General features: G+C 38.7%; 1 protein-coding gene across 1 annotated transcript in view; it reads right to left on the reverse strand.

Moving 5' to 3' along the window:
* The window catches only part of p3h2 (prolyl 3-hydroxylase 2), a 72,726-nt gene that overhangs the window by 7,379 nt on the left and 44,884 nt on the right, over positions 1–20,463 (reverse strand). The window contains exons 2-5 of the mRNA XM_036586092.1: positions 13,089–13,241; positions 9,092–9,281; positions 5,728–5,859; positions 2,284–2,411 (exon numbers count right to left, since the gene is read on the reverse strand). Coding sequence (XP_036441985.1) covers positions 2,284–2,411; positions 5,728–5,859; positions 9,092–9,281; positions 13,089–13,241 — 603 coding nt within the window. The remainder of the gene's footprint in view (positions 1–2,283; positions 2,412–5,727; positions 5,860–9,091; positions 9,282–13,088; positions 13,242–20,463) is intronic.

Genomic DNA, 20,463 nt, shown 5'->3' on the forward strand with positions numbered 1-20,463 from the left:
TGGCATTTGCAAAAAGAGACTGAGAATGACATGAATGGAGGTTCAGGCTTTTAGAAAAATACCAAAACCTGTTGACAATATTGAGAGAGCGTGAAATACGACACTACACTTGCGGTTTTCTAAAGGCCATAGATTGGTTCCTTCAAGAACCTTCCAATGGATGTTTCTTTAGAGAGCCATGTTTGAAAAACAGATCTATGAGCATGAAGAACCTTTTGATGGAAGAACACTTAAATTAGTAAAGATTCTTTACATTTTGTGAAGATTCTTTAACTCTTATAACCAAATGTTCTTCACAAAAATGGTTCTGCTACAACCCATGTGTGAAACACAAGGCCTGCGGGCCAGATCAGGCCCACAACACAATCCCATCTGGCCCACAGAAGTATTTTAATTTTCTGTTAATATTAGCCTGTTTCACAACACGCTGCACTACAGTCCCCAGCATGCACTGCAACGTTATGTTCAATCCGACTCTCCTACCCCAACAACAATCTATAGGATAGCGGTTACACCTCACTTTTACACAATGCTACACAATTCCACACCAGTCATGTCACCAAGCACACTAGTTGCACTTCAGCTGCAGTTCAACCAACATAAACATCTCACGTCAGCTCAGCAGCTCAGAAACTGAGCCTAAGTTTTAATGAATCTCCTGAGGGCATTTAAATTTTGAATAGTTCAAGTATTAATGTAATATTTCAAAGTCTACTACACATGCCTATATTTTACTACTGAAGTTTTTGCGTATTTTAAATAAACAATGGCCAGTTCGGGTTATAGCACAACATTAATTAAAAATGAAATAATTTTTTTTTTTTTTCTGGTCCTCGGATTTGTTAAGATTTTGTAATATGGCCCTATGATTCGTTCAGTATGACACCTCTGTTCTATACAATAATTTAATGAATCCAAATCAAAAAAAATAATAAAACCAATATAAATAATACAAAATCAATTTGGTTTCAAATAAACGTATAAAATGAATTCAGTATGTTACTCAACTAATTGTCGGAAGCTACATTGTGCTTTAGATGTGATGAACAGAGCTGTACTTGCTGGCGTCAGATACCCTGTGTTCAAGAATTTAAGAGAAAATGGGATTAATCCATCTCTATCACTAACACTAAGTGGTGCCTTTTTCACGTGCCTTTTTTCTATCCATTTCTGGAACTTTCCAAAAAGAGCTTCTTTAAGTGGGGCCGGACTAAATTAGGGGTCTTTTTGAACCCCCCTTTGGCGGTGAAGGGTGTAAAGGCTGCTATTGTGAAAGTTACGAAAGCAAAGCAGACGGTAGCGTTTGTGGCTTTGGCAAAATTATCCCCTCTCGCGACAGTAATGTAAACAGCTCTGAAACGGTTTCAACATGCGCTACCCCTCCTTCTTTCTGTTCCTGAAATGCAGAGCACGTTGGCAGGCCTCTCTCCCACGCACGGTCGAAAAAGAGCTGCTGTAAAGCAGGCAGTTGCCCTGTGAGAGCTGAAGAAATGGAAAGAATTGCTGAGCATGAATGAAAAATGCAAGTCGGCCACTTTAGAGTGAGCTAAGTGCTGCTGGACTTGGTGCTGGAGGCCCAGCCAAGCCACTTGCTCTGTAATGAACATGAGGAAAGTGGCATTCCTTTACAATGCATAATAGGCTTTCTGTTTCCAGGGATTTGATCTAAATGTGTGCTCTACTTTCTAAGGCTCTGAATATGAATTTTTCACCCAGGTCAACAGATTAAGACTTAAGTTCTGAGTGCAGATTAGCGATATGCAATGTAAATAAATATGGCATTTTCTGCTCATTTCAGGGCACTTCTATTTATTTGCTTAGGGCATTTCTATTTATTTGCTAAACATGTTTAACATGTTGGATAAAATAAGCCAAAACGTTTGCACAGGCCACATTTTATGTTTTAGTTTTTCCTGATTTTTTAATGCTGTATTGAATCTGTTACACTCCTAGAATCGGAATATGATTTCTTTATCCTGGTCAGTAGATTAGACAGTGTTCAACACAAACACGGCCAGGGATAATCAACTACACGATTAGCTGAACTCTGTCCCAAAAGAATGGAAACTTTTGATTCACTGGATCAGATCCAGTGCTTATAACCTCTACTGTTACTTCTTACACAGCTCGCTTTTCTAAGTCTTGTTTAATACGTTCTGTTCATCTGAATCTACTTGATTTTTTTTTTTTCACATCATTGATGTCTTCTCTTCATTTAATCATATTTAATCACAGATTCCTTTCTCACAACTGCATTCTGTAAGACAGAGTAAAGTCTCTCACCTGGCGAGGCTGACCGTCATGACCCAACGTCTCTGAAAAATGTTCCACGTTTTCAATCATGAATTCCGCTCCTTCGTGGAACAGCAGGTATGTCAGAGCACAGGACAGAGCCTCCTCCAGTTTATTCACTGAGAGAGAGAGAGAGAGAGAGACTTTCAAACACCTTTAATGTACCATCAAACTCACCAAACAAAAGTAATCAGCCAACATGAACAATCAACACAATAACAGAACCCTCACTGCAGAGAGAGAGAGAGAAACAGAGAGTGAAACAGAGAGAAAGAGAAACAGGGAGAGATACAGAAAGACAGCAAGACAGTGAGAGATGATAAAAGAGAGAGAATAAAAAAGACAGACAATAAGAAAAAGAGAGGAAAGAGATGGAAAGAGAGACAGCGAGAGAGAGAAAGACAGAAAGAGAGAAGAAGAGAGAAAATAAAATAGAGAATAAGACAGAAAGAGAGAGAGAGAGAGAGAAAGAGATGGACAGACAGACAGAGAGAACGTGAGTGTGACAGAGTGAAAGATGATAAAAGAGAATCAAGAGAAACTATTTGAGAGAAAAAGAGAGAGAGAAGGGGAGGGAGAGAGAAAGAGAGACAGAAGAAGAGAGGAAGAAAGAAAGAATGAGACAGAGAAAGAGAGAGCGTAAGACAGAGAGAAAGGAATGGAGTGTTAAAGCAATAAGCAGACAGACAGGAATACACAGAGAAAAAGAGAGAAGTGAATACACAGAGAAAAAGAAAAGAAAAAGAGAGAGAGGGATGGATGAATACATAAACAACAAGAAAGAGTGATTTCAACAGAAAAAAGAGAGAGAAAAGAGATAGAATGAGAGACGGAGAGAGACAGACAGAAAGAGAAAGAAAGAGAGACAGAGGAAGAGAGAGAATAAGACAGAGAGAAAGGAATAGTGTTGAAGCAACAAGAAGATATAAAGAGAGGAATACTAAGAGAATAAGAAAAAAGAGAAAGAGAGAGCAGGAGAGAGGGACGAATATATATAGAATAAGAAAGAGATTGACAGATCAAGAGAAAGAGCGAGAGAGAGGAAGAGAGAACAAGACAGGGAGTGAGCTCAGCAGTTGATCCTGTTACTGAGAGTTGATGTAACGTGTGCTTGTGTTTGTTCACTTTAACAGACTATGTGCGTATCCTGTCAGTGTGTGCGGGATCTTTTCTCCCTCAGGGCAGTGAGATATCCCTCCTGCAGGGGTGTGGGGGGGCTCTGAAAACATATCTCACACACGCTACACTAAAACACTCACATTCCAGCTCAGTGACCACAGCGGAGCAGACACTGCACTGAGATAGTGGAAATAACAAGCAGGTCCAAGATGCTCGACAGACACGTCCAACACACACACACACAGTTTGGCTCGGCTATCCGAATGACTTATGAGTGAAGCAGCTCATTTCAGAGCCCATTACTCCACAACCAGAGTAAAACTCGCTTCCACATTTACAGCTTTATGGCTTACAATCACTCAGGGCAAATGATGTATGGTACCTTTCTGGGGAGTCATGACACATTCTGGACAGGACAGTAAATTAGTTTTAAGCCTTTTAAAATAACTCTTTTAATTAAAGAAACTGCTGCCAAAAACAAAAAAATATTATTGTTTGCAAAATTTTTACTCCACTGGTCAAATTGTTTCGTCGATATGAAGCTGAAAAAAAAGTTTACACATCCTCTACAGAGAACACACTTCTACACATTTTACTGTTTATTTGATGATCTGAACTGAAAATATTGGAAAAAAAATATTGGGAAAAAATATAAAATGTGGCCAGTGCAAAAGTCATGGCACATTTTAAGTTTTGTGTTTCGATTTTCTCGCTGAAAAAAAAGATGATGTACAATAAAAATGCAGAGAAATCTCAAATTAAATGTACATGTACTCTCTGTACAGAATCTGTGACCTTATGTTCATTTGGAAAATCACATCTGTACATCCATGTTACACACCAGATAAAAGCAGGATGATCCTTCTTGAAGACACTGAAAGACTAAGGCTAAGACTTATCAACACACTTAACGTCAGTTTGTCACAGAATGTCTTGTTGAGTTTGGGCTACGAATAAGAACTCAAACTTCCAGATCTCCCCAGAGATCACATGACACAAATAAAGCTAAACTTACTGGATGGGCCTGTTTGTGCTTTTATGCATAGTGAAAGTGTAAACTGGGGATTAATATGGGGCTGAGAAGCGCTGATACTGGAGAAATGTTTCACTACAACCTGTAAGCCGACTTGAAATTGTAAGGAGAGTGATCTGACGTTTGGAGCCAAACATTATAAACATGCTAACGGCTCTTATTTGCCTGGGTTTTACACGCAGCTCCTCTGTCTTCTCACTCCGCTGTTCAGGCGGTGTGCATGCACATCTCTTCACCTTTCTCTCCACTCTTCTAGCTCTATGACTGGTTGTTGTTTGAATCACTGGGTGAGTAAATCTCTGGCCTTCTCACACTACAGGACTCGTGAACATTTCGAGTCATAAATATCCAACATCTTTGATAATATTGGAGGGTCTCCGATCGCTTCAGCTAAGGATTCACTCATTGCTCCACTCGCACTACCACATCAGCCGCGCGGTCAGTCACTTCCAATCAAGATTCCAACCTGGAAAATCGCTTGAGATTGGACAAATTTGTCGCAAGGGACAAACTGGGGTTAAAAACAGCCAAAAAACTGTACAGTGTGGGCCCAGCCTAAAATGTTCTCATGTCTTTCTTAACCCTGCTAACTTTTACATTTTGAAAGTCATTCAAATTATAAATAAGCTTTAAATAAATTGCGGCAGTTTCACACAAAGGCTCAGCGTTCATTTTGGGGACATATCCTGTTCAGAGGGACACTCTGTGGTCAGCAAGCAAAGGTTTGTCTTGCCAAGCTTCCTTTCCTCTGCACACTTTTTCCATGCCATAAAAGCTGCTGTAAGGCACAGTGTTATACATGGTTTATATAAAATGAACAGAGCAGGTTTTGTTTTAAGATTCATTCAGATTCAACAGTTCAGCTTAAGAAAAGTTCATTGCTGTTAAAGTTGGTTATTATTGATTTGTTCAAAGCATAACTGCTACTAAGCTTTCTTTGGGTCCTATTTTTAGGACAAAACCTTCTTAAAACTATCGAGAAACAGTTCATCAGGCATCAGGCAAAATATCTGTAACCACTTCATGTAATACCTTTCTGTGAGGGAGCTTTAAGAGACATTAAACTCTTCAGACGTCTGGTTCCTAACACCACCACTGCTCCATAAGTTTCTATAGAATGATGCACTTCACATCAAACCACTCTGAATGGCTTTGTTTACATCTTAATGGTCTAATTGTGTGGAAATGTCAAATAATCAGTGGAAAAGCCTTTAAATAATAAGTCTACAGTTTAAGGGGCTAAAGGAGGAATAATAAGTCTGAGGTCTAAGCCTGGAGTTTACCTTGGAAATAGGCGAACTGCAGGTAATCGTAGTGCAGGGGTAGGTAGTTCTCCATTGGCGAGAGTCGGCCAGGGCGTGTGGCCAAATCCCTCACACACTCGTGCTTGCAGTGCAGTACCTGAGTGTAGTGATCTGGAAGATGCAAATCAACAGCTATTAGGACCGAGTCAACTGCACAGAGTACTCTCAGGGTTTAAGGGCTTTCCACATGTGTTCCTGGCATGGAAGAAAGGACATGACTGACAGTGCACAATGTTCTACAGCTCCTAATAACACCAGTCAAGTTGGAGCAAAGCAAACAAATTAAAGCAAAGTGCCATCAGGCTAAAACCTGGCCAATCAGAATGTTTTCAACATTCTTTGTTATTTAATGAGATGCAGTTATCATGCTTCACTCTTAAAAAAGATGGCTCTTCAAGGGTTCTTTAGTAAAGAAAATGGTTTGATATAGAACCATGAACACTCAAAGAACCCTTTGCATGATTAAACGGTTCTTTGCATCATGAAAGGGTTCTTCAGATTGATGGAGAATGTGCTGTAGATGGTGTATAGCACCAAAAAGGTTTCTGAATCGAAGAACTCTTTTTGGTACTGTACAGAACCTTTTCAAAAAGGTTCTATATAGAACCATTTGCTCTGTCAATCTGAAGAACACTTTCACAATGTAAAGATCCCTTTAATCAAGCAATGGGGTTTTATGAGCATTCATGGTTCTATTTAGAACTATTTTCTTCACTAAAGAACCTTTGAGGAACCATCTTTTTTAAGTGTCTATAGTTACAATGTCAAGCTTATAACAATAGAACCCTTTTCAAAAAGGTTCTATATAGAACCATCTGCAGCACATTCTCAATCAATCTGAAGAACCATTTCACCATGCAAAGGGCTCTTTGAGTGTTCATGGTTCTATATAGAACCATTTCCTCTAAAGAACCTTTGAAGAACCATCTTTTTAACTGTCTGTAGTTACAATGTCAAGCTTATAACAATAGAACCCTTTTCAAAAAGGTTCTATATAGAACCATCTACACCACATTCTCAATGAATCTTTCACATGCAAAGGGTTCTTTGAGTGTTTATAGTTCTATACAGAAACACTGTTTTTACTAAAGAACACTTGAAGAACCATCTTTAAGAGTGTAGACTACTGGAAATGAAAGTGTTTGGGTGAGCTTGTCTTTTGTTGTAATCAGGCCTCTAAAACGCAGTGTATCAGTCTCCATCAGCTCAGCTCATTCTGTGTTTATCTGGAACCTGATGGCTCATTAGGTCTATTTATACTGTAATGTAATTACTGACGTGTTCTTAACTTCGCAGCTGCAGCACTACTGCAGACCGCTGAAGTGGGAGGTACTGCAGCTCAAGCAAAGCTCTATAAGATATCCTACAGGAGTTAAGCACAGATGCTAATGACCAGCTGATCTGGCAGCCCCGTTTAATGTGGCTAGACGTCACCTCACAAGGCTCTGCCCTGGTTTAATTAAAGAGTTAAAGAGCTGCCAGCATATATACCATATGGCGGCCTTTGATGATAAAAAAAGATACGTTGAGAGATTCATACTGCACACGCGGAAGTAAAACTAAATGAACAATGGCCATGAGAAAAAAGGATGACCCCTAGAACGGACCCAGTTAGGAAACAGGATGTCCACTGTTTGGAAAGAGCATGGGCTTGCATTGTTCTCTTTTTCTAGGATAACTTGATAGTTTTTATTGACCCGTGATCCCTTTTAGGGTTTATTTTTTCATACAGGGTCATGACAACGCAAGAAAATACAGAGAACTTTGCTCTGTTCATTGTAAGCAGACCTCTTTTGGTGTTTGGCCAAAAGTCCTTGCCAATACACAGACCACCACTCTGAAAGAAAAAAAAAACAAAAAAAACAAAGCATTTCTCTACTTCCATGCTGTGTTCATAAGTGGCTCCATGTGGTGGGTAGTAGGACATACACTACCTTTCAAAAGTTTAGAAATCACCCTTTTCAACAGTACAGAAACCAGCCCAGTTCCACATACAAGACTGTGCAAGTCAGAGACCTTTATTCACTTAAAGTTCAGCCATCAAGTACAAGTTATGCATTCTTCAGGAGATTTTTGAGGAGAATAGACATAAAATCCAACCATGCAAGACCTGGTAGACCACCTGGTAAACCACCAAAACTGTCCCCATCAGATAAACAGCATTTAAAGCATTCATCTTTGAGACAGAGGAGAAAATCAAGCTCCACTTTTGCTTCAGATCTGGGAAAATGTTCCACTGTGAGAAGACAACGCTATGGATCTGAAAGGACGTCTAGCAGTCAAGAAGCCCTCACTGAGAAAAGGGTATAAAGTTGCCTGCAAAGGTTTGAACACCCCTGGTCAAATGATATATTCTGTTACTATATATTTAGTTAACACATCCTACAAGAAACACATTTAAACATGGCAGTTCTGCACATTTTAGTGCACAATTTCTAATCATGTTTGGGGAGGGTGCCATTACTTTTGCAGAGGCATTTTTTTTATTTTGTTTTCTCAATTTGTGGCATTCAGAAAATAAACAGTAAATAAACACTAGAGGACATGTAACTTATTTTCACTTAAGAAATCAACAAAACATGCAATCTGACAAGGGTGCCAAAATTTTTGCTTACAACTGCACACAAAAAGAAAACTTGCTAATCGAAAAAGAAGCTGCTGGTGTTCTCAGACCAATGGACTGACCACCCCAGAGTCCAGATTTCAATAGCACTGAAGGTGTTTGGATTTACTTGGATTAAGAAAAACAGAAAATGCAACCAACTTCTAAGACTGAACTTTGGAGATGTGGAAAAATATCCCTGCAGATTTCTTTAAAAAACAGAAAGTAAGTCTGCTAAAAAGAATGAAAGCCGTGAATGCAAGAGTTTTTTGTAATATTCTGTTAAATTCACCATTTCTGCCTTTCCCCTGATGCTGAGAAATCAAGAACTTGTACTTAATGGCTGTTTTGACTGGAAATGAAAAAAAAAATTAAGGATGGTTTCTGACTTTTGCACAGCACTGTACGACGTAACAATGACATTATTATATATTGTTTAGGTAAAGGTATAAGGACCCTGTATATCAGTTCTTGATCATGTCAGGCCTTTGTCTTAGTTTTCTATTTAAAACTCTTACTTAAACACTTAATATTGCGCACATATTGAAAAGGTATTCAAATATGATGCTGGTGCTGCTTAAAATCATTGTCTAAAAAAACTTGAAATGTGAAATACATCCAAAAATATATTTTAGTGTCTAGTTTTAAATCTGTACTTGTTTTTACTGCACATAAAATAACATGTTCACTGTGCTTATAAGTGGCTCCATTTGGTATGTATTAGAACTTAAGTACTGATACCTGAAATGAGCTCGTAGAGGCTGTAGCGGTACAGCACATGGTTTTGCTCCTGGAACTGCTGGGGTCCCTCACACAGGGCTCGACACTCCACATCTGCTTTGTAGTATTCAGTCAGAGCCTCCTCGAACAGGGATACAGCCTCCTCGTAGTCCTCTTTATCATACAGCTTCGCTCCAGCTGAGAACGCTCTCTGCACAGGGAATAATTACTGTCAGTGCAGTGGAACAGCTTAGCAACTTAGCAGCCAAATACTGGCAACAGCATTTCTTAGAAACAAAGCACAGGATTTGGCAATAATGCATATAGAGCGTGTAAATCTCTACTGAAACTATACTTTGAGTCTTCCAGCTGTTAGCATTTCTATGGAATCTGAATATCTGGATTTTCTCTATTTCTAAATGTAACATATCAGGCCTTTTGGCCTTTTAATCTAATGTGATTTCTTAATGCTGCTGTTGCTTTTTCTTTGATGTGGTGCGGTTTGGCAAAAACCTAACATTATGATTGATGAATTTTGGCGTATCTAACAACTATGTAGTTACATATTAACAATACATGCAACAAAAAATGTAACTACTGTTAAAAATGGATTACAGTAGTACAAAAGACTTTTGTATTTACTGCTGTGTAATTACACATGTAATAAGGTGGATTTACTGTTTTTCAAACAAGACTTTTCTAATTGTAACAGGTGGTGTGTAATAACCTGCACTGTAAGAGTACTTCCACTGCACCTGCACAGGAAATACCAAACTTCCTAACATTTAGCTAGCTGTAGTATTACCCTTGACATGGTGACCTTAGCAAAGTTAAACAATGTGATGGTAATCATACAGCAACCTCAGATGTCCCTTTATTGCTAATGTCTTTATGTAGGTACTGTTAAAATACAAATTGGTATTAATCCATGTAATTTGATCCAGTTACCGTGTCACACAACACAATATTCAATAGTAACTATATAAAAGTTACACTTTAAAATAAGTGGATCATTTCTGTGTAGTCATTATGTAGTGACAGACTGGTAATCCAGATATTGCTTTTGGGGTTATATACTAATACAAGATATTAAAGCTTTTAAAGCTTTTTAAATTATAAAGATATGAGATTTGCTGTTGCTGTGTAAATACCATCACATTTCAGCACTGTTTAAGGTCAGCACTTTGCTAAAGTTACCATATCATGACATAAATGTACTACTACAGCTTAGGAAAGTCGGTATTTCCTGTGCAGATAATGTGGATAATTACACAATCAGAAAAGTCTTGTTGGAAAAACAGCAGTCTGACCTATTACACATGTGAAGTTACATAAGAAAAAATGTTATTTCAACCATTAAGATGCACTTGTGCAATTACAGAAGTAAAAACTGAAGTTGATCCACATGTGTATTTACATAAGCTGTGTTAGCTTCTGTAACAGTGAATAAGTAAGTAGTTACATTGTTCTTGCATGTACTATTAATGTGTTACTACACAGTTATTAGACACTTGATATAAAGTGGGACTGATGATATGCTTCAAAATTTAGTTTTTCTGAGGTATAACATAAAAACGCACCAGTAATGTCACATTCTATAAAATACTTTTAAAAACAATAAACACAATTTTTCTTTACTGTATTACACATAGCACTGCACTAAATCTAGTTAAACTAACAAAACATGCAATTGGTAATGTTATTTAAGTATTTACAAAAGCATATTGCAACGTGATTTATCGCTTAACATCTGCTTTTCTTTTGGTCAGTTTGACTGTCCTGACTGCTTAGAACCTTTTTCAACTCAGTGCATCTTTAATGCTCTGCACAAAAGACAGTCAAGCAGTGTGCAGAAAATGCATGGTGCACTGCAGGTAAACACAGTACACAATACACATCTCGGAAACCACAGAAAAAAGGCTCCATGGTCTGCAAAAAACAAAACACATGTACAGCGTGAACCCTCCTTTAGGATCTGTACGGACAGCTTGCAGCTGGCTTGATAATAGCACTACAGCTAGTTACAATGTAATAATAAAATGTGTCTAGCTAAAATGAAGAACTATTAAACATTACAGGTTTGTAAAATTGACAAACTGGTGCTTCAGAATTTTGCATTTGCTTGAAAAACAGTGGTAGCATTCATTTGATTTTCAAACGCCGGCTAATCGATACAGAAGTGCAGTAAGAAACCAACAATGTGACCTGATTCTTCTACGCAGTAACAAAACACTTGGCACGGCAGTGCAGACTAAATAGGACAGGGCAAATGGTACGCAGCTGGCATGATCGTGCATGTTTTGGGAGTGCCTGTCTTCAGTAGCCCTCAGACAAAATGCTGCAACTGTCACGTCTGATGCCAGGATGTCCCACCCTCACTTCCCAGGAAAGGCTTGTCATTGCCACATTCTATCTCACCTCCAAAAATACTTGTTCTGAGAGGTGTAAACACTACTTTAATGCTTTGAAGCCGGAAAGGGCTGCAGCACAATTTCTGAAATCAAATTCGGTGCTTTTTAATAACCACTTGAATATCTATTTTATTCAAAGCTATTGGTTAAAAAAAAAATTATATTATACTGTGAGATTTCACAATCCTTACAAAGTCTTTTCGGTGTGTTCTGCTTTATCAGTTCTCCTGTCCTCTGGTCCTTCATCAGTGGTCAGTTCAAGTCAGGTGGTCTTTATTGTCATTCCTCAATATAATTTGCAAAACTTGGAACATTCTTCAGACCCCATGGTGCAAGCACATTACACCAATTTGTTTTTTTGCCCTCCTGTGACTTTAATACTGAGCATCAGGTGATACCAAGTCAGACTCTCTATTTAGGTCGTCATAGATAATATTGCCGCACAATTTAGGTATGATTATGCTACAGTGCCTATTAAAATCTCTTTATTTTAATTTGAGCATATAATGTGACTTTCTGGATTTATCCTATTTTTTTTCTAAATGACCTTTTTTTAGTGTGTTTAACCTTGTCTTATCACTCACTTATCATCTAAACCGCTTATCCTCCTGGGTCGCGGGGGTTGCTGAAGCCTATCCCAGTGCTCATTGCACATTGTTTAATCATAATATTTAATTGACTTATCTGATGACTGGATAATATAGCTAGAGTTACTTTAAAATGCAATGAAATTGCTTCAGTTTTGATATGTATGCAGTAGTATCCACTACGAACTGATAGTTCTTGTTTTATTGTGAAATAACCACTTTATGAGGTCGTGAATATGCTGTGATTTCATATTGCTCTAAAGTGTGCAGTAACTGCTCATTTCTCTCAGCTTTGATCGCAACATCTTTGCTAACAGCTTTAAAGAAGAGCTTAAAAGGTTTCAGCTGTATTTTAATTTTTAACCAGTTGCAGGTGAAAAACATTGCAGGAGTGTATTTAGTTTATGGTTTTAGAGGCACATTGTTTGTGGGAAGTGGCAGGAAACAGTCTCTAGCCATTCGTTCACGTTTTATGTGCCCATGTTTAGACGAAACATGGCTTGTTTAAACACAGCATAAACACCGGAGTGGCAGCACATGTTTTAAGCTTCCTTTAAAAAAAACTGCAGACTTTTAAACCACATTGTTATTTACTAATAGCACAAACCAAGACATTTTTAGATATTTTATGACCTCAAATTTTCTAAGTTTATTTTAAGTCTTTTAGAATCTCTAGAGACCCTGTGCAAAATCACAAAAGCATGTTTTTACATTGTATTCATTTTTATCATAGCTTAAGAACACAGATGCTAAGCAGAAGGTGAGATATTGTATTATGATTTCAATCTGATGAAATGTTATTGTTGCATAATCTTGCTATGTGTTGTAACATAGAAAACAGAATATATATGTTAATGCAATTACATAAAGAACTATGTCAATAATGATGTAATTACATTTAAACAGTGTAGGAAAACAACAACAACAACAACAACAACAACAACAATATAGAACACTGTGTAGTATTAATCTTTTAATCATAGCTGCATTTCATGGGCAGCACTGTCAGTATTCCGATACCTGGTGTGGACGGGCCTCTCGGTCAATGAAGTGTTTCTCCTCCACACCCTCCAGGGTCTTATACTGCTCCAAGTTCTGGCCCATCTCCACATGCTCAGGGTTTGCCTGGAAATATGTGTGAGCAGCAGCAGCTGCTTTGTCCAGCTGATTCAGCTGCATGAGAGAGAGAGACCAAGAGAGACAGAGAGAGGGGGGTTAGTAAGGCTGACCGCTGGTACTGGACTGCAATAGATCCATGCTTTGTTGATAACGGTCTGCCTTTCACAAACCAAGAAACTTTTCCCAAACGCAGCTGAATCCGGAAAACAATGTCAGCATGTGTGTAAAGAAAACAGAGTTCATGACCATCCGCTTGATCTATACAACGAAACACAAGCTAAGCTCTCAGGAGATCCAGCTCTAAACAGAGAGAGAGAGAAAGGGCTTGATGAAGCTGTCAGATTAGTAACTCCTCCTCCGGCAGGACAAGGCTGCTGGCAGGAAGAAAACCCAGCAGACATTGACCCCTGACGTGCAGCTGGAACTACACATACTGCACTCTTACTAATACTTAATAATACCATTTTCACAACGTAACACTCACAGTAATAAGGCATGTATTAAATATGTACTTTATTCAAACCTATTGATTGAAAAACATCCACATATGCTTTGAGACTGCACAAATAAGACTGTTACTACAGCAATCAATTCATTTTAGTGTGAGCGTGATATGACATTTTAGATTAATATATGTTTTTTTCAGTTTTGATATGTGTTTAGTGGTCTGCACCCTGAACTGGCAGCTTATTGGATTTAGCTTTTTTATTGGACTTCTTACATGAAACAATAAGCATATCATATCATTCATAAAAGATGGAGGATATTGAGTAAAACACCTAAACTGTGTTAGTCACAGCTAAAAATTGAGTTAGGAAAAAATTTTCTCTAAACTCAGATGAGTCAACTTGAAAAAGCTGATTTTGAAAACTTGATTTTAAAAGTCAACTTGAAAAAGCTGATTTTGAAAATGCAATTAAAAGCTTGGCAACAGGAACATGGAACATTTTATGGCTATTTTATGGCCATTATATGTCATATCAATGTCATATATATATTTATATATATATATATATATATATATATATATATATATATATATATATCACAGTGCATCAATAAATACTGATAAATACAATATGTTGTAAGTCAATGTACACCGATACATACGATACGCTGCACAGCCCTACGCTCATTAATCAGTTCTTAAGGCTCACTGTTCAGTAACTGTTAGAATTATTCAATAACTACTATGAAACTGGTTGGGTATGTAGTTATGAGAGTGAGAAAAGACAGTCTAAATGGGTCCTTAGAATTTATGGGCTTAAAAAGGTAAAAAGAAATGGTCGCCAATATATTGTCTATACAAGTATGTCTGTGCTGGCATAACAAAACAATACTAGTGCTATTGCTTTTAACAGATAACAAAACCATAATCAACTGAACTGCATGACATTGTATGCTGCTTTGAAAGTTCTGGTTATAAGTAAAAGGGCTCTTGCTGTAAGTACACTGATGGTCCTGGCTTTATAAGAACAAAAGAAAAGCAGAGGTTTCTGCAGTACACTTTTCCCATATTCGATGGATTAAATGAGCACATCAGTTCACCCACAGCCTCCACTGTATGGCCTCAATTAAGGGAAGTTCCCCCATTCTAAGGAGAATTCATATGAACTGGGTAGCACTGGAGGAAAATGTCAAAACAAGTTCATGGTGTAAACCGAGGGGCCGTTAGCTGATATTTTCCAGTCTTGATGAAGCGCAGACCTCAGATCTGCTCCGGAGCTTGGCATCCTCCACGCTTTCCGTAAACTTTCTTCTTATAATAACATACTAATTTAACTCCCTTTTGATTCGACTGATCCAAATGAGCTGCATTTATTAAAATAGCTGCCAAATGAATTACTGTGGAAAAAATACCAACAAGAAAACATCACCAATCTAAACCGAACTCTGAGCTCTTTTAGAAAGGAACTGAGATACCATATCAAGGGGATACAGATATATCCTTGTGAAAAGGATTTGCACCAGCGGTTCTTAACCTTTTACACAGAGCGACTCTTATGGTAATAAAAATATTTTGCCACACCATGTTTGTCAACCCGCCCCACGAAAGGCCCCTGACCAACACACACCAGTGTACACATTAAAGAATATACGCATAATCAAACAGTACGTCTACACACTTACTGGGCCTGCGTTCCTTAGTTAGAACTCGCCACAAATCACATATCTGTTGCCTAGCATTGAAAAAATGCTTCAAGTTTAGTGGTCAGTCAAGACCCTCCCTCTGTAATGACCTCATGCAATAGGAATTTATAATTGACATAAGCTTCTCCTCTGTGGCCTATAGTTGGAGCCATTCAGCAGAATTTGTATTACATATTACGCATTATTACAAAATTATTTTCTCTGTTTGATAAGGAGCACCATTCTTGAACCGCAGTTCATGCCCCCCCCCCCATGGGACCATGTTGCAAACCCCAGGTTAAGAACCCCATCTACAGTAATACTACTGGAATTGTTACATTGATATCAACTTAAGTACCTAAGTATACTACACAAGTATTAAAGATTACTTTTTGTGGGGATTTTTTAAAACCCAATTTTCTCTCTAATTTAGTCACTGTCAATTCTAGATGCTAGCTAAGTCCCCCTTTATGACATGATGCTACCAAGTTGTGAGGGTTAAGGCTAGCACACTTCCTCTTAAACATGCGCAGCACGGCCACTTCCTTTTGACCTTTGAGGAGGCAAAACTATTATTAATTATTATACAAAATTGCTATTGATCGCAAGGGTGTAGGATGATACACACATGAGGGAAGGTATGCTGGGAGAAAAGACCAAAAAAAGCCAGGATCCTACAGAAAAGATGTTGAGTTTTACTACACAAGGTTGCATTGACCAAACCAACACTTCTCAGGTAAGCCTGACAGTAATGTATTTCAATGAAACAACACAACTGACTCAGTTTCACTCAGTTACTAACATTTAAGTAACAGCAACTACAGAAAACTAACAATTGAATTTGATCAGTATTTTGCACTATTATTAGCTCAACCCACACGTTTTGGCTTGGCACGCTTAGTACCCCAACAAGAAGGGTCCCCAATTCATCAGCTGTACTCAGGTATAGTTCGGTTCACTTGGCAGTTGAAATGACAATAAAATATTTGATATATAACCACACTGCATTATACCATACAGCCGGTAGAAAATCATATGATATGTTATGAGACGATGTATTTCTAGCTTTACAGTGTCTGAGAGTGATTAAACTGTTAAAGATGAATGACAAATTTTCTGTTTATGAAACTGCAGGCTGTTTACGGTGAGCAAGTGTGTTGGATAGAAACAAGCCCACATCCACTTAATGACAATAGTCAAGAATCTTATCAGATTAAATCCCTTTCAAGTTTCAAGGGCATGACTTAACCATCTGTATTCCATAGATTGGCATCAAGCAAACAGCCACAGGGTGCTGAGGCAAAAACATCCCAGTCAATTCTAGGATTGAAAATTCAAAACCTTTGTTACTGGGTTCCAGGTTAACCTACAAGGGCTCTATTCTACATTTTTCTTGTAGCGCTGTCACCTCACAGCAAGAAGGGCCTGGGTTCGATTCCCCGGCCGGGCGTCCAGGGTCCTTCCTGTGTGGAGTTTGTAGCTTCTCCCTGTGTCTGCATGGGTTTCCTCTGGGTACTCTGGTTACCTCCCAGACATGCAGTCAGGCCAACTGGAGATGCTATATTGCCCCTAGGTGTGAATGTGTGTGTGAATGTACATGTCTATGGTGTGTCTGCCCTGTGATGGGTGTCCAGGGTGTTTCCTGCCTTCTGCCCGATGACTGCTGGGATAGGATCCAGATCCAGCACCCCCTGTGACCAAGGAGGTGTGTGTGTGTGTGTGTGTGTGTGTGTGTATCGTTAAATGTCTTATATGACATTTTTGCCACAAAAGTAAGACATTTTTGCTAAAAAAAACACATCTAGTTTTCCATGACCATATTTGATCATTTGTTACAAGATGTCAGCACAAAGTCATACCAATCCTCCTGACCATGACAGAGAGCCAACACCACTCCTCCCCCATGGAGGGTGGGCTGACCCCAAATCATTCTGCTCTTTCCTTTTTTCCCCCACTCCCCTTTTGCGACACAGCCAAGGTTTGGCTCTTTCATCTGCAGGGGAAAGAGCGGAGAATGAAAGGCTCTGGGGGCATGCTTGGCTTCCTCTGAAAGGCTAAAGATCGAGCTGGCATTGACTGCATTCCTGTATGCCCTTCTGTCTGTCACACGCGCACACACCACCACCACTGGGCTCAAAATAGCAGGATGGGCTGATTAGGTGTTTATATCATGTATTCAAATGCTGGTCTGTGTACTACATAGTTTTGCCAGTCATGCTGAATATAAACAATTTCCAATGTAATCAGTCAAGACAAAACTTGTCAGACAACAATGTTATTAAAGTTGCATCCTTTCATCCAAATTGCCATAGATATAAAAACTCTATTTCAGCCATAGCTCCTAGGGGTGGAGGAAAAAATCAATTCAGCATATTATTGCGATGTTTTGCATGGAAATGCTGTATCGATACACGGGTGCCATGTATGCATATTTTATTATATAAACCGCACAAATACAAATTAATCTTTAAGGTAATAGAACAATAGACTCAATTGCTTTTCCAGTGCACTAAATGGTGCTAAGTTTTTTTCTGGTGAGGTCAGCAGAAGTGACAGTTACCAGAGGGACAAAGGACATGGATATGACATATGTGATTTGCAAAGAGTGTCGTATGAAAATAAGGTACTAACTCTGGGAACACTACAAACATAAGGGCTAATCTCACAAGCCACCATCCAGATATAGCATTAACCGATGATAGCAAATCAGGCCGAAGTAAGCTTCCTATTCACCAACTTCTTGTTCGGATTTTCCCGTTTCACATTAAATGGTGCAGCACTTACATTCTGAAAGGCACCAGAAAATAACAGTTCTACAAACTATTAAGTGGTAACCAATAAGTTCTTGTTTCACTGGGGTAAGAGCTTCTTGTTCGAAGTCTTATCTTATTTGCCGGTTTCTTGTTTGGATATTCCCGTTCCACCTCACATGGTACAGCTGTTTCATTCTGAAAAAAGAAAATAATCTCTGCATTATTTAAGGTGGAATGGGAAAATCTGAACAACAAGCTTGCGAATAAGAAGCTGACTTCTGGTTTGTTGACGGCAGAGCCAATGTTGAATCAGCTTCACTGAAAAACCAACAGCACTGGACACACTTGGCTTGACTAAGCTACCTTCCAATTCTGAGCGAGCCAAGAAGGTAACACAATTCTTACCTACTTCATGCGTAAAGAGTCCATACAATGTTGTAAAAAGCTAAAACTTTTGCTACATGCTCAAGACACTGGAACCCAGGTATGTGACTACATTTTTTCAGTGACAGAACTTTACCACTGCTCTACAGGGAAGAGAAGCTTAAAGGTGAGGAATCTTTGAGTACAGCAGAAAGAATTACATTGAGATGCACAGACGTCACAGGCAGTGGATGCCTATGTGACTATAACAGCACCTTATCCCATTGAGGACTGGCGACTGCTGTCTCACATTCTCTAGACTAGAGCAGTACACAAAAGTTACACCCGGGCAAACATTGTAGACCTCCTGCGAAATGTAGCGCAAGAATAGGAGACTGCTAACAAAAACCTGATGGTTGCATTTAGAGATGAAAATGGGTATGGTACTCCAGGTGGTTGCTAGGGTGTTTTGCTGGATTGTTGTTCTGGTATCCCAGGTGGTTGCTAAGGTGTCGCTAGGCTGTTTCTATGCTATTCCGGGTGACTGCTAACACAAGTGTTTCTATGTGCTAGTATGTACAGTATGTGCGTCCTTTTTGACATCATTTGGGGCAGGTAGACATGAACTTTCTTAACGTTCCACTATTTTTGTGAACGCAATCCATGAAAATGGTAAAAAAAAAAGAAGCTTAGAATAATTATAAGAAGAAAATGATAACAAAGAACAACAGGTTGGCTTTTTCAAGCCAACTTAAAAAACAAAAGTAATGGTTTACATTAATTCAAACCCCAAAAACACTTCAAATCAACATTTGCCCTTTTCCACTTATTACAGTGTTGGGTCTATCATGTGCATGCATACTGCAATCTATAGCATGGGTCAAAAGTACAAACAGCTACTGTTTTTGCTATGCAACATATTTTTGTCCACTTCATTTACTACATTTACTACTTCTGATAACCATCACCACACTACAGAAGTCAGAAACGCTCTTTCAAGTAAAAATTAGGCTCCACTGAACAGTAAGAGCACCTGTAGACCTGCTGATTACTCAGTCTGTCCAGCCACAGCTGCCCACTGCCAGAATACACAAACTATTAACCTCCAGGCTGTAAAAAGGAAAAAGTCCACCTTGATGTGGGGTTTAACCGCGGCCAAGTTAAAGACGGCTTTCCAAGTTTTTCCCAGCTGACGCCCAGTGAAGAGCATAAATAGAATGGCAGTAAGGCTGGAGATGCATTCAAGCTAATGAAGGTTAGCAGATAGGCTGACTGTGTCACTGTCCTGCAAATACAAAGTGTTCTGTGTAATTCAGAATTGGACCAGCCACACTATTCATAACAGTTATAAAGTTTAGGGGCCCTGGCCAAATTACTTAAGCACACATCCTCTACAGAGAACACAACTCTGCACATTTTAATGCACAATTACTCTTTATTTGCTGAATGGAACATATTGGGGAAAAAACAAAGCATAAAATGTGGCCTGTGCAAAAGTTATGGTACATTTTATATTTTATGTTGTATTTTTTTCTATAAATTCAGCTGTTTAGCTCAGCAGATAAACAGAAATTGTGCACACAAATTTGCAGAAAATGCCATGTTTAAGCTTGTTCCCTACAGATGTTACCTGACCTGGGCTTTGAGACTATAGCCTAAATATTTTTTAACCAGCCATAAAAAAACCTTATAATGCTAACATGTCACATATTTCACCCCAGCTTGTTTACAAATCATTCTCATCATCCATTGTTTCTTTCAGGGTCATGTTCACCCACTCCCCAACCTCAGAGAGGTACAGGGTTACTGTCAATGTGTTTTATACTCTTTATGCGTTGTTAACTGGCTTGTTTGGCATACCAGTAAAAACTAATACCTTAGGAAGAATTCTAACTGCTTTTCCACAAAATAGAGGCGTTACAAAATTTGCCATGAGCATTTTAACCGCTGCTAGTCGACCCACACTGTTACGTTCTAAAGGCCTATTTTCAACATTTATTCATTCTTTCTTTCAACACATTTATTTATCT

This window comes from Colossoma macropomum, unplaced genomic scaffold (assembly GCF_904425465.1).
Source record: "Colossoma macropomum unplaced genomic scaffold, Colossoma_macropomum, whole genome shotgun sequence".
NCBI lineage: Eukaryota > Metazoa > Chordata > Actinopteri > Characiformes > Serrasalmidae > Colossoma > Colossoma macropomum.